This window comes from Geotrypetes seraphini, chromosome 7 (genome assembly GCF_902459505.1).
Source record: "Geotrypetes seraphini chromosome 7, aGeoSer1.1, whole genome shotgun sequence".
Taxonomy (NCBI): Eukaryota; Metazoa; Chordata; class Amphibia; order Gymnophiona; family Dermophiidae; genus Geotrypetes; species Geotrypetes seraphini.
Window position 1 is genome coordinate 43,366,870 of NC_047090.1, and position 13,358 is coordinate 43,380,227.

General features: G+C 43.7%; 1 protein-coding gene across 1 annotated transcript in view; it reads right to left on the bottom strand.

Annotated features, from left to right (window-relative positions):
• Positions 1–13,358, bottom strand: part of KDM5A (lysine demethylase 5A) — a 374,123-nt gene that overhangs the window by 267,840 nt on the left and 92,925 nt on the right. Inside the window, 1 exon segment of the mRNA XM_033952792.1 lies at positions 992–1,080. Within this exon segment, the coding sequence (XP_033808683.1) occupies positions 992–1,080 (89 nt within the window).

A 13,358-nucleotide genomic window follows, 5' to 3' on the forward strand; every position in this document is an offset into this window, starting at 1 on the left:
GTCATTTCTCAGCTGATATGCTGCACATTTATCACTTTTGAACTGTCTTATCTCAAATTCAGACATATCTGAGAATCACAAAAGAAGGTGATGCAAATGTCAATACACGGCTTATTAAATTCGAGTACCCAACGTGGTCATGTTTTGCTCCAAGGCTGCATCAGGGGTCAAGGCTAAAAGGAAACTCCAAACTTTCACCTAAAAGAAGATTTCTCACACAAACACAATTAGGTAGTAATTCCACAGAGTGGCAATGTATTGTGTTTGTGTGAGAAATCTGCTTTTAGGGGAAAGCGGGGCAGAGGTGTTTTAGCCTTGACTTCTGAGGCAGCCTTAAGAGTGAAACATGGCCATATCGGGTGCTCGAATATAATAAACTGCATTTTCCCACGTTGTTTGGTCTGCTTCGTTTTCTGCTGTTTATGCTTGCTTACAGATCATTCATTGTCTTGTGTTTTTTTATAATGTCAATATCAGGCTTTTGCAAATAAATGGCAAACAAACAAACAAAAAAAAACCACAGGCCTTGTTTCAACTACATTACAAGAGTATTCATCATGATACCAAATCCTCTCAGGAGAAACATCAGACTCTGTCTTTTACCAAATGCCAAGAGTAGAAAACAGCTACCTAATGCAGTGAATGAACAATTTGACTACAACTCGCATCACACTTAAAACTAAATCAACTGTATAACAAGATTGAAAGACTGAGGAGCAATAAGGGCAAAGCAGCTAAAATAAAATAAAAATAAACAAATTTTAATAGAGCATTTAAAAACCTAAACCAAAGAGGAAAAAACTCCTTCAAAAAAACAAAGAATGAAATTCATAAGAAGTGGTGTGGGGAGATGAGGAAAATGGAATCATAGTGAAGCCGTAGTCGGAAGCAAATTAGAATACAGAAAATCAATGTAAAGCAATGGTAATATTAGCTTGGAGTCTTTAACTGTACTTAAAAACATTACTAGCATGAAAAAAACAAAACTTACAAAGCTGACAGACAGAGTGCCCTTCCGTTGCCTCATTTGCATGCCAAAAGCTTCTAGTTTGGGATTTTTGCGCTTTTTTAACACCTCCTCTGAAAGAAAAGAAGTTGAATTTTCATTAGCAAGTTTATTTCCAAATTAGATAATTAGAAATAAACCAAAGATGATCATTTTTTTATTGAATTAACTTACTACATTTCTTGCAACATCTTCAGTGAACAAACATCACTTCCACACCATCTTACTTCCAAGTCAAATTTTTGCTTTTATTCTTTTCTGATTTGCTTTTGAATTTATATGCATGTATACTACCTTGACTGCTAGATAGGCAGAATATCAAAATAAAAATAAACTTGAAGCTTTCCCTACAAAAAAGTGAAATTTAGTCATATCTATTAATTTCTTCTCCTTTAGTCTGGCTGCACAATCCCAACTACTAGTTTGTATTCGCTTCTACCAGCAGAAGGAGGTAGAGAAACCAATTTTCCTAGTTATATAACTGGTACAAGAGCTGGTGCCCTTTGGAGAACTCCAGTATGTCTCCACCAAAGCAGCAGCAAGTCCCTTAAATTTTACCACAGCAGCTATAATGGATCTCAAAACTACTGTATTTTTCACACTATAAGACGCACCTGACCATAAGATGCACCATTCTGAACAAAATTGTGCACCCAGCCTCCCTCACTCCCTGCCAGGCTCTGCACCCAACCCCACACTCAGGGATTGCACCCTGTCCCCCCTTTCCTTGCAAGGCTAGAACTCCATCAGCCATTCAGAAAGAGGCGCAGGCCCAGGCAGCAGCGCAGAAAGCACACTTCTGCAGGCCCATACACTGCTGGACCACCAGGTTTAAGGGGCTTTTAAAAAGGTACTGCAGGGCGGGGTGTATTTAAAAGGAAGGACGGGAGGGGGGTGTTATAAAAGGAAGGGCATGCAGGCTGGTTGAGGTGTTTTAAAAAGATATGGGGAGAGGGGGGTCATCTTTGCTGCATAAGACGCTGCATAAGATGCACCGACATTTCCACCCATTTTTGGGTGGAAAAAAAGTGTGTCTGATGGAGCAAAAAATATCGCAGTTTGTTTGGGGGTTTTTTTGTTATTTTTTTTAACACTACTATGAGACAGAAAGATTTTCATGAGACCTTCCCAAAAGGATCTCATAATGGTGCAGCTTGAATTGTATCTTGGGAGTGTGATAGCAGGGTTGAAAACCAGAGAGGGGGGGGTTGCATCAATATCTCATCCTTATCACCGATTGTATTTCCTTTCCAAAATATGTTTAACCATATTTTGAATAGTAACTGGTTTTTATGTAAACCACCTTAATAACATAGAAGCATGACGGTAGATAAAAGCCAAATGGCCCATCTAGTCTGCCCATCCGCAGTAACCATTATCTCTTTCTCTCTCTGAGAGATCCCACACGTCTATCCTAAGCCCTGTTGAATTCAAACACGTCTCTGTTTCTACCACCTCTTCCGCGAGACTGTTCCACGCATCTACCACCCTTTCTGTAAAAAAGTATTTCCTCAGATTACTCTGTAGCCTACCTCTTGACTTCATCCTTTGCCCTTTCATTTCAGAGTTTCCTTTTAAATGAAAGAGAATCGACTCATGCACATTTACATTACATAGGTATTTAAACATCTCTATATCTCCCCTCTCCCGCCTTTCCTCCAAAGTATACAGATTGAGATCTTTAAGTATCCCCATATATAACCTGACCATTTATTTTTCTCATCAAAACTGGACATCTATTAATTTTCAGTCCCGCCCCCAATCCCGCCCTAGCCCCGCCCCCAATTTCTTCCATTCATTTTTCATGTATACGCAGAGAAAATGTTAATTATCATTTATATTTAGGGGGGTTTCAAAGATGTCAAGACAGATGACTTTAAAATATGCAATGGCACCTCAGTAACTCTAGAAAAATAGACTAATATAGTGCAAAATATAGACAGCAGATATAAATTCTCAAAACTGACACATTTTGATCACTAAATTTAAAATAAAATCATTTTTCCTACCTTTATTGTCTGGTGATTTCATGAGTCTCTGGGTTGCATTTCCTTCTGACTGTTCATCCAATCTTTCTTTCTTTCGCATTCAACATTTCTTTCACAATCCAGCCCCATCCCCTTTGGGTCCAGGTCTCTCTCTTTCTTTCTCCAGCCCCATCCCCTTTGGGTCCATGTCTCTCTCTTTCTTTCTCCAACCCCATCCCCTTTGGATCAAGGTCTCTCTCTTTCTTTCTCCAGCGCCATCCCCTTTGGATCCAGGTCTCTCTCTTTCTCCAGCCCCCATCCCCTTCGGGTCCAGGTCTCTCTCTCTTTTCCCTTTGTTACCCTCCCCAGATCCAGTGTCAATTCTTCTTTGTACCTTTGTTCCAGGTTTTCCTCTCTCTCCCTCCACTGTTATGATCTTGCATCTCTGCTCTTCCTCAGGGTCTCCCATCCTAGTCTGCACCTCGCATAGTCCTGCAACTACTCCTGTCTTTCCCCCTTGATCCAGGCCTTTCTCCTGCTTACAACCTCCCCCCCTTTTCTCTGCCTCTTTCTCTCCTTCCTTCCACCTTCTCTCCTTCCTATGTCCTCCTCACTGCCTTTCAGCCTTTGACCTACCCCCAAAGCCAGCCAGCCTATCTCCCTCCCCTCCTGCCTCGCTAAAGCCAGCCTGCCTGTCTGCCTCCCTCCCTCCAGCACCAAAGCCTAAACCGATTTAAACACCCCCCCCCCCCCACACCGGACCAGCCCCTACTGATGCTTCCTTCCCGCCGCTGCTGCAACTGAAGAAAAGGAAGGTCCAGGCGCCGGCCCAGAAACCTTCTTCTCAACATCAATTTTGACATCAGAGAGGAAGTTCTGGACCAGCCAATTGCTGCCTGACTGGCCCAGAACTTCCTCTCCAATGTCAAAATTGATGTCAAGAAGGTGGTAGGCCAGCGCCTGGACCTTCCTTTTCTTCAGTTGTAACGCGCAGCAGCGGCGGGGGACCGGAGGGGGAGTGTTGAATCAGTGTAGGCTTCGGTGCTGGAGGGAGGGTGGGACACAGGCAAGCTGGCTCCGGCGCGGCAGGGAGGGAGGGGAAGCAATCACCTGTCCCGTTGTCCCCTCGCAAAGCTTCGGGACACTGTCTCTGAAAACGGAACATTTCAAAGACCGAAGCTGTGCGTGGGGACAACGGGACAGGGGATCTTTAAACAGGACCATCCCGTTCAAAACGGGACATATGGTCACATTATCCATACGCCTTATCACGAAACCACACACCATTTTAGTAGTTCCTCTGGATTGACTCCATCCTTTTTATATTTTTTTGAAGGTGCGGACTCCAGAATTGTACACAATATTCGAAATGAGGTCTCACCAGAGTCTTATACAGAGGCATCAATACCTCCTTTTTCCTACTCGCCATACCTAGCATCCTTCTAGCTTTCGCTGTCACCTTCAACCTGTTTGGCCACCTTAAGATCATCACATACAATCACACCTAAGTCCCGCTCTTCCGTCGTACACACAAGTTCTTCACCCCCCTAAACTGTACTGTTCCCTTGGGTTTTTGCAGTCCAAATGCATGACCTTCCATTTCTTAGCATTAAATTTTAGCTGCCAAATTTCAAACCATTCTTCAAGCTTCGCCAAGTCTTTCTTCATGTTATTCACACCATCCGGCATGACTACTCTATTGCAGATTGTGGTATCATCCGCAAAGAAAGAAATCTTACCCGACAAACCTTCAGCAATATCACTTATAAAAATGTTAAAAAGAACAGGCCCAAGACCAGAACCTTGAAGCACACCACTAGTAACATCCCTTTCCTCACAGTGATCTCCATTGATCACTACCCTCTGTCGCCTTCCACGCAACCAGTTTCTTACCTATCCCGTTACTTTGGGACCCATCCCAAGGGCATTCAGTTTATTTATTTGAAGTCTGCATGGAACACTGTCAAAGGTTTTGCTAAAATCTAAATACACCACATCTAGCCAACTAGCCATTAGGCAGTTTATCAAATAAATTTAGAACCTGAACTTGAAATCAATAGGTATGTCTATGTTTTATCTTCCTTAGGCACCCATGCTCAAAAGTTCCCCATGGAAGTAAGATTGACTGTAGCCAGTCTTACTTTCAAATTAGCTCAGCCTCCAGTGCACAAAAGCAATGCCCACCTCTTACCATGCAAACTTTTCACTCAGGTCTGAAGTTGTCAGTAACTTTCCTGGTAGAAGCAGTTTGCCTCAATCTGAGCAGTTTGCTTGAATTTTTTAGTCTTATGTGCATATTGTATGTTTGTGTATCCTGTGACTAACAGCCCCATCTACCTATAACTAAAAAATAAAAAGTCTAACTTACTGCAGCAAAAAAAGGCTTCAACTATAGCTGGAGGTTTTGTTTTGTTTTTGCCCTTGCTGCTGTTTACTAGAGCTACAAGATCACAATCACGCACTGTACTGCGCCTGTGCGCAAGAGTAGTGTCTACCACTTAGTTCTTGTGTGTTGGCGCCAGGCACTGTTCCTCTCCCTTTCACCATGGTAAGCAGCACAAATAGTGTCTATATAATTTGCATGCTAATTGTGCTGAGCATCACCTGGCAAATGAAAATTGCTCCCAACCCGGAGTTTTCCATTGGGTTGCTGGAGATTTGTGCAGCAGGGGTCAATGTGCAGAGGAAGACAAGCCCTCTTGAATAATGGCCCTGCCAAAGTCCAACCAATCTCTGGCTAGGATATCCAGTTTACAAATGTTTCACAAAAGAATGGAGCAATGACTAAAGTTGCCATCCTGAACTCATCTTTTGCGGAGAACGTGTGGGCCTCCACCCAAAACTCGCCGGCACAAGTGTGCATTCAATCCAGAGAGCACTTAGTTGTTCCCACAAATGTAGGTCGTTTATAAATATGTTGAAGAGCACAGGCCCGAGCACCAAACCCTGCGGAACTCCACTCGTAACACTTTTCCAGTCCGAGTATTGTCCATTCACCCCCACTCTCTCTTTCCTATCCGCCAACCAATTTTAATCCACGTGAATATATCACCCTTGACTCCATGGCTCGCAATTTTCCAAAGTAGGCATTCATGTGGAACCTTGTTGAATGCCTTCTGAAAATCTAGATATACAATGTCGACCGGGTCACCTCTGTCTATCTGCCCATTTACTCCTTCAACAAAGTGCAGTAAGTTTGTCAAGCAAGATCTTCCTTTGCTGGTCCTCATCAGTTTGTGTCCGTCAAGGTGATCGATGATGCGGTCCTTTATCAGTGCCTCTACCACCTTTCCCAGTACCGAAATCAGACTCACCGGTCTGTAGTTTCCCAGATCTCCCTTCAAACCTTTCTTGAAGATTGGCATAACAGTCTTCCGGAATCTTTCCTGATTTGATCGACAGGTTGGCGTAAAACTCTTCTGTTCATTATTGATTTTGTTTACCTTATCCATTCTGGTTTTCTGATACTCTGTGTACCAACACTAGGGACCCCTGAGGCTATTTTTTCCTCGTAGTCCCTTTTGGATCTTACGGCACTTGCTTTGATTTTGTTTGTGCTTTTTCCAGTTTTCATCCTTTTCCATTTCTTAAACAAAGTCTTCTTGTCTCTGTTCGCTTCCTTCACCGCTACAGTGAGCCACGCCGGTTCCTTGTTCTTCCTCCTCTTGGAACCCTTGTTGATACGCGGTATATATAAATTTTGTGCCTCTGTGACTGTGTACTTAAAAAGGGACTGTCTAGTGTATTTACGGTGCTTATCCTCTTCCTAATCTTCTTCCTCACCATGACTCTCATCCCTTCGTAGTTCCCTTTTTTGAAGTTCAGTGCCATGGCCATCGTTCTGGATCAATTTTTTGTTCCAGTGTGGAGGTTGAAGCGGATCATGTTATGATCAGTTTCCCAGCGTCCCTTCTACTTTTATACCTTATGCCGGTCCTCGTAGTCAATTTAGAAATAAATCTACAATTGCATTTCCTCTCGTATTTTCCATGACAAGTTGATCCAGGAAGCAATTGCCTACAGCATCCAGGAACTTGGTCTCTCTACTGCAGCTGGAGTTGCCTAGGTTCCAATCTATCCCCGGATAATTGAAGACACCCATGATAACTGCGTTGCCTCCCTTGCATTCGTGTTTAATCTCGTCTGTCAATTCTTCATCAGTCTCTTTGGACTGCCCTGGGGGTCGGTAGTAGATGCCGATCTTTGTATCCGTTCCATTTGTTCTCGGTATATTAGCCCATAGAGACTCTACCTTATTGTTCATTTCTGGCATGTTCTCTCTGGTAGACTCAATTCCCTCTTACATATAGGGCAATACACCCACCTTTTTGTCCTACTCGGTCTGTGGTATAGCTTGTATCCCGGTAGTACGGTGTCCCAGACGTTGTCCTCGTTCAACCATGTTTCCGAGATGCCGATGATGTCTAGGTTATCTTTTTGTGTCATAGCCCTCATTTTATTCCGTAGGCTCCTTGCATTTGTGTACATAAACTTAAGTTTGCGGCCTGCTACTTTCTTGCACTTTCTTCCTCTGTCTGTCTCCCTTGCTTCCATCCCTTTCGATCCATCGGGATTTCTATCTTGCCTATGATCCGGTGAGTCTTCCCTGCAATCTTCTTGCACGGTATCCTCTGGGTATACCATTTCCCGAACCATCAACTCTTGGTTGACTTGTCGGCTTTCCCCATCTTCTTAGTTTAAAAACTTCTCAAATTCTCTCTTGATGTTCCTTGCAAGTAGCTTTGTTCCATCTCCGCTGAGGTGGAGTCCGTCCTTCCTGTATAGCTTGCTCTTTTCCCAAAACACCGTCCATTTGCGCGTGAAATGGAATCCTTTTTCCTAACACCAGCGTCTCATCCATGCGTTGACTGCTTGAAGTTCCGTCTGCCTCTTCTTGTCTGCCCTGGGTACCGACAAGATCTCCGAGAACAGGGAATCAAGATGGCGGCGGGCTAGCAGCCAATGTTAGCGTTCCATCCCTGCCTGACTATTTCCCCTTAAAGAACTGCTGGATTTTCGGTGTTCTATACTGATAATTCTACAATGCCACTTACCAAAAAGAAGGGCTCTGTTCAGATGAATCCCTCACTGCTGGGACAGATAAGGATAGACCGCTTCATGACAAGCTCACCATCTGCTCTAGGAATCGAGTTGCCCGCTTTTACGTCGGGGGAAGGAGCCTCCGGAGTTTCTGGGCTGGAAACATCTTTCTCCTCCGTTTTCCCTGCCTCCACCGTGGCCGATGTCAGAATTCAGTGGTGCTGTCACGTCTCTAACCTAGGGAGGGTTGGGACAGACTCACGCAAAGAGGGAGCTGACCTGCAGACCGACGCCGATGTTAGAATCGACCAGGGAGCGATAGAATTGAGCTCCCCCGCAGTGGTTACTTTGGATGGAGTTTGGAATGTTCTACAAAGGCTAGAAATGGCAGTAATGAAATAGACTTTGGAATTCTCAATGGTTGTGAGTAAAATAGATGATTTAACTAAATCCGTGGACTCCATAAGAAATGATAGAACAAATAGGCTTGATCAGGTCGGCAAAGGCATCTCTTCAAATTTTGACTGGGAACTTGGTGAAAGACAAACTTTTTATTCATAGAAAAATTGAACAAATTGAAAATTTTAACAGAAGATTAAATCTTAGACTGATAAATTTTCCTAAGGCCACAGGAGTAACATCGGTTGACATGTTTAAAAAATACCGCTTGAAACAATGCCACCCATTAACCGTATCTACTATCTTCCTGAAAAAAGAAATTTGAATCAACCTGAAACTGAGAAATTGCAACCTATTGATATTACTAACCTATCTGATTTATTGGAAAAATCTTTAGAAATTCAATCTCGCCCTACCCTTCTTGTCTCATTTTTTTTTGAACAAGACCTAAATTCTGTGATGCATATGTTTTTTCGTTTTTCTCAAGCTTTGTTTCTTAGACAAAGAATTTGGGTCTATCCAGATGTGACTAAATCTACCCAAGAACGAAGGAAATTATTCCTATACATGTAAATGTTGTGTACAATATGCTGGGACTAAATATACCTTTTTTGCCCCTGACCAGCTTAAAAAGCCTTTATAGATACTAAGAAATTGCTCCATTAAAAGCAGGAATAATTAATTAAATTGCAGATGTTGTTGTAACCCGTTAAGCATATGCCTTATTAAATATATAGCTTTAATTGATCTCCTTATCTTGTGTGTTCCCCCCAAGCTTTATTGTGGTCTGAGGAAGAAATTACATATATTATTCTTTGATTGAAGATTTTTGCTCTTTGTTAATTCTTTATTCTCTGTATTTCTAGAACAAGTGGATGCTTGTAATTATATTGATAAAATGAATTAAAAAAAATAAAAATCTCCGAGAACACTACCATCAGCGTTCTGATCTTCATTTTCTTTCCTAGCACCCGAACTGGTCTTTCAGTGTTTGCTTGCTGTAGTTCCTGCTGCTCACATCGTTTGTCCCAACATGGATCACCACCACCGTATCTCCTCCTTCTGCACTGTCGATGATCCTGTTGCTGCGGCTCACTATATCGTCCACCTTGGCCCCTGGTAGGCAGGTTACCAGTCGATCCTGTCTTCCTCCCACTACATGACTGTTGACTTGTCGGATGATGGAGTCTCCCACGATGATTGCTGTCTTCCCTATCTTCTCTTGTCTCTCTAGCCACAGGTCCTTGTCCTTGGTGTACGTCCATCTCTCTAGCTGCAGGTGATTGTCGTCCAGGTGGTCCTCATGCTTTGTGGATGTATCTTGGCAGTTCCTCTGTTGTTCCACAGCTTCTCTGTATTAACTCCCTGACTTCTTCTTCAATGTTCCTCTCTTCCATGATGTTCTCTGCCTCCCTGACTTCTTCAATATTCCTCTCTTTCATGAAGTTTCCAGCCTCTCTGATCTCCTCATCAACTGCTCGAAGTGCTTCTAGTTCTAGTACTCTTGACCTCCAGTAGCTTGACTTGCTTCATCATGCCCTTCAGTTCCTTGCATTGAGTGCATACACAAGACTGCCTCCCAGAGGGGAGGTAGTCATTGTCAGCCTAGAGGCCTCTGGGAGATTATATCAATCTGACCCTGGCATGGGAAGGCAGATAGACCCTTAGTGCAGGGAAACTGTTTTAAGTAGCCCTGATTGATATATTTTAAGTTTCAAGTAGCCCTGATTGAATCATGGCTAGCTAAAAGGTGTTAATGTCTGATTAAGAGGGTGCTTAGGACAATGGTGCACAGATCAAGCCAGAGACTTAATCCCATCACCATGCTTGCAGATTTTCTCACCCTCCTTTGTCTATTAAATTGACCATTGTCTCAAACAGTTTGCAAGTTCTAAACAGAAAGATACTGGGAGATACAATATTTTCTCTATTCAGAATAAGATTCCAAGGTATAAAAGCCTGCTCTCTGCTCTATCAAGTTATCTCTCTCTTTTTCTATGGAGCTATCAGGAGAGGGGTCTTGGCCCTCTCTCTCTCTTTCTATCTAGCTATCTCTTGGCTCTTGGCTTGGCACTCTGGCTCCCCCTCTCTCTGTCTATCCTTCCCTTTATCTATGGAACACGAAGCTTCCTAGAACTGCAAGCTTCTATGTCCCTCTCTGTCTCTGACCTCTGTAAGGCAGTGAGACTGCTTGCTCTCTGCTTAAGTGTAATGCTCTCTGCTTAATTGTAATGCTTATAAATATTACTTTTCTGTAAGACTATTTCTATAATATATTCTTTATATAATCACCCCTGGCTGTGCTTCTTATTTGATTCTATCCCTAATGAAACTTCTGTGAAGGAACTGAACCTGGGACCTGGCGTCTGTCAGTGCGCATTTCACTTAACCCCTACCACCTAATATTGTGGGGGCCACTTTCAAACTGACAGTCATGTATGATAACACTGCAGAAGACTGGATAGCTCATCATCCTGCTTCTATCTGCTGTTTCCATTGCTGTCCGATTGCTAGTCTGTTTGTCTGAAGTGGCTTCTCCTTGTTTCCAGGGTCTTATGTGCTTCTTGTTCTTCCCTATATGCTTTTTCCCGCTGCGTGTAGCGTCTTTGGTGCTGTTACTGTGTAGTCCTTCTCCTAATTATATACCTACTACCACTGCTTCTGTTGTGTATGTCCTCAGCATCTGCCGTTTTTGTCCTCCGCGACTGCAGTGTTTATGTATTTATCTGCTGCTGTTCATTGAAAGGCCATATGCTATAGCTTCCACTCCCCCTCCTCAGATCCAGTGGCAAGCAGATAAGAAAATCTGCCTTAACAATGTATTTGGCCAACTAAGTAAACTGCCAACAGTGTTGGGTGGTTTGCCTCTGCCTAATGGCAAAGGGCTGCTGCTTCCAGGGCCGCTGCCCGACTCCTGGTATCTCCCTGTTTGATGATATAGGCCACCGCTGTTGCATTCCATCCTCTCACTCTGACTGTTCTCCCTTGGATTAGAGGGAGAAACTCCACCAGAGCCAATCAAATCCACAAGGTCAACAGATGTCTGATGGACAAAAGGCCTCCAGGGAAGCCAAAACCCCTGTGTCACTCTGTCCAAACAATGTACCCCACTCCCCCAGCTAAGACAACTCATATTAGTAGTCCCTACCATCAAATCAAACAGGTCTAGTAGAACCCCACCCCCTCCACTAAGATGTCTGGGACAGTCCTTCCAATCCAGACTGTGTCGAGCCTTGAAAGATAGTGTCAGATGGTAGTCAAAATCCTCAGAGACCAGTGTCCACCTGAAGAGGACAAATAGGGACCTGACCCCAAAGTACCACTTTCAGGGCTACCACTATGGAGCCCAAAAACTTCTAAACTTCTAAACTAGGTTTTCTTCTGGGCCTGCAACTGGGCCATGAGAAAAGATCACTCCCAGGAACATACTGAAGCAGACTCCCAGGTATTCCATGCTCTGAGCAGGTGATGGGCTGGGTGCTGAATTACGGTAGGTGAAGACATTTAAGTACTCTGAGGGTGACTGCTGCAGAGTTCACACACGTGTCAGTCTAAATGATCCAATCATCAAGGTAGGGATGCCCTGGCAGAACAAGTGAGCTGCAAACATTACCATCATCTCAGAGGTGCGAGTGGTAGCCACTAGGTTGAATGGAAGAGCTCAAAACAAAGTGACACAAAAACACAGGTAACACTTGTGGTTCATCTTGATTAGAAAATGGGAATAAGCCTCCGAAAGATCCAGAGAGGTCAGTGACTCACCTGGACAGAAGAGGCAATCATTGAGCGAGGTGTCTCCATCCAAAAGCATGGAATCTTAAGGTAGGAATTTGCCCTTTTGGAGGCTGACAGGAGCCCTTTTTCTTTGGGACCACAAAATAAATACAGTAACAACCCTGTGAGGGCAGTAGTGGCTCCACCATACTCAGATCTAGAAGGTGATAAAAAGTGAATGTGACAGCCTGACATTTTACTGCCGAGCTAATGGGCAAAACAACGATTATGACAGGCACTAAATGAACAAATTCCAGGATATATACTGATTAACCAACTCAAGGATCCACCTGCAGGACCATTTGTGGCTGAAGATTACCAAATCTGTCCCCTATCTAAACTGGCACATGGCCCAGTGCACCTTCACTGTGTATTCCCAAAGCCTCTAGGCAAGTAACAATGCCCTAAGTCTCCTAACCTTTTAAGACTGCAAAAGCGATCCTGCTTTAAGGACTTACTGGAACCTATCCACCCAAAGTACCTACCTTCCCAAGAATAGGGCTTGGCTGAAGGGGTACACTGGGATCCCTTCTGGCGCAACTCTGGAAGCCCAAGAGGAGTCTCCCCCATGTCCTTGACGAGCTTCTCCAGTCCTCTCTAAAGAGTAACCAGCTCCTGAAAGACAGTTTATCCAGAAATTTCTTGGATGCTGTATCCATAGGGCCATCTTCAGGCTACCACCATGGACGCCACAAAATGTGAGTTGATGTACACCATATCATAAAGGTCAGCCAGGAAGGCTACCCCAGACTCAAGTTGCTCACGTCTGGGTAATCCAGAAGCTGTAGCTGGAGTAACATGGCTCTTGTCACGAGCCTGCAAAACATTGTAGCCTTCACCCAGCTGTCGCAGAGGGAAAAAAAACAGCAAAAGCTGCTATTTTACTTTCTTCTTATGCATCCCCTTGAGACCCAAGCCCCCTTCCACTAGAACAATGGTCTTTTTAGTGACTGCTATGACCAGGGCATTCACCCTGAGAAAACACCAATACATCTCCAACTCGGCTGGAACAAAAAGATACATACAGTCTAACATAGTAACATAGTAGATAACGGCAGATAACGACCCGAATGGTCCATCCAGTCTGCCCAACCTGAATCAATTTAAATTTTTAAATTTTTTCTTCTTAGCTATTTCTGGGCAAGAATCCAAAGCTTTCCCCAGTACTGTGC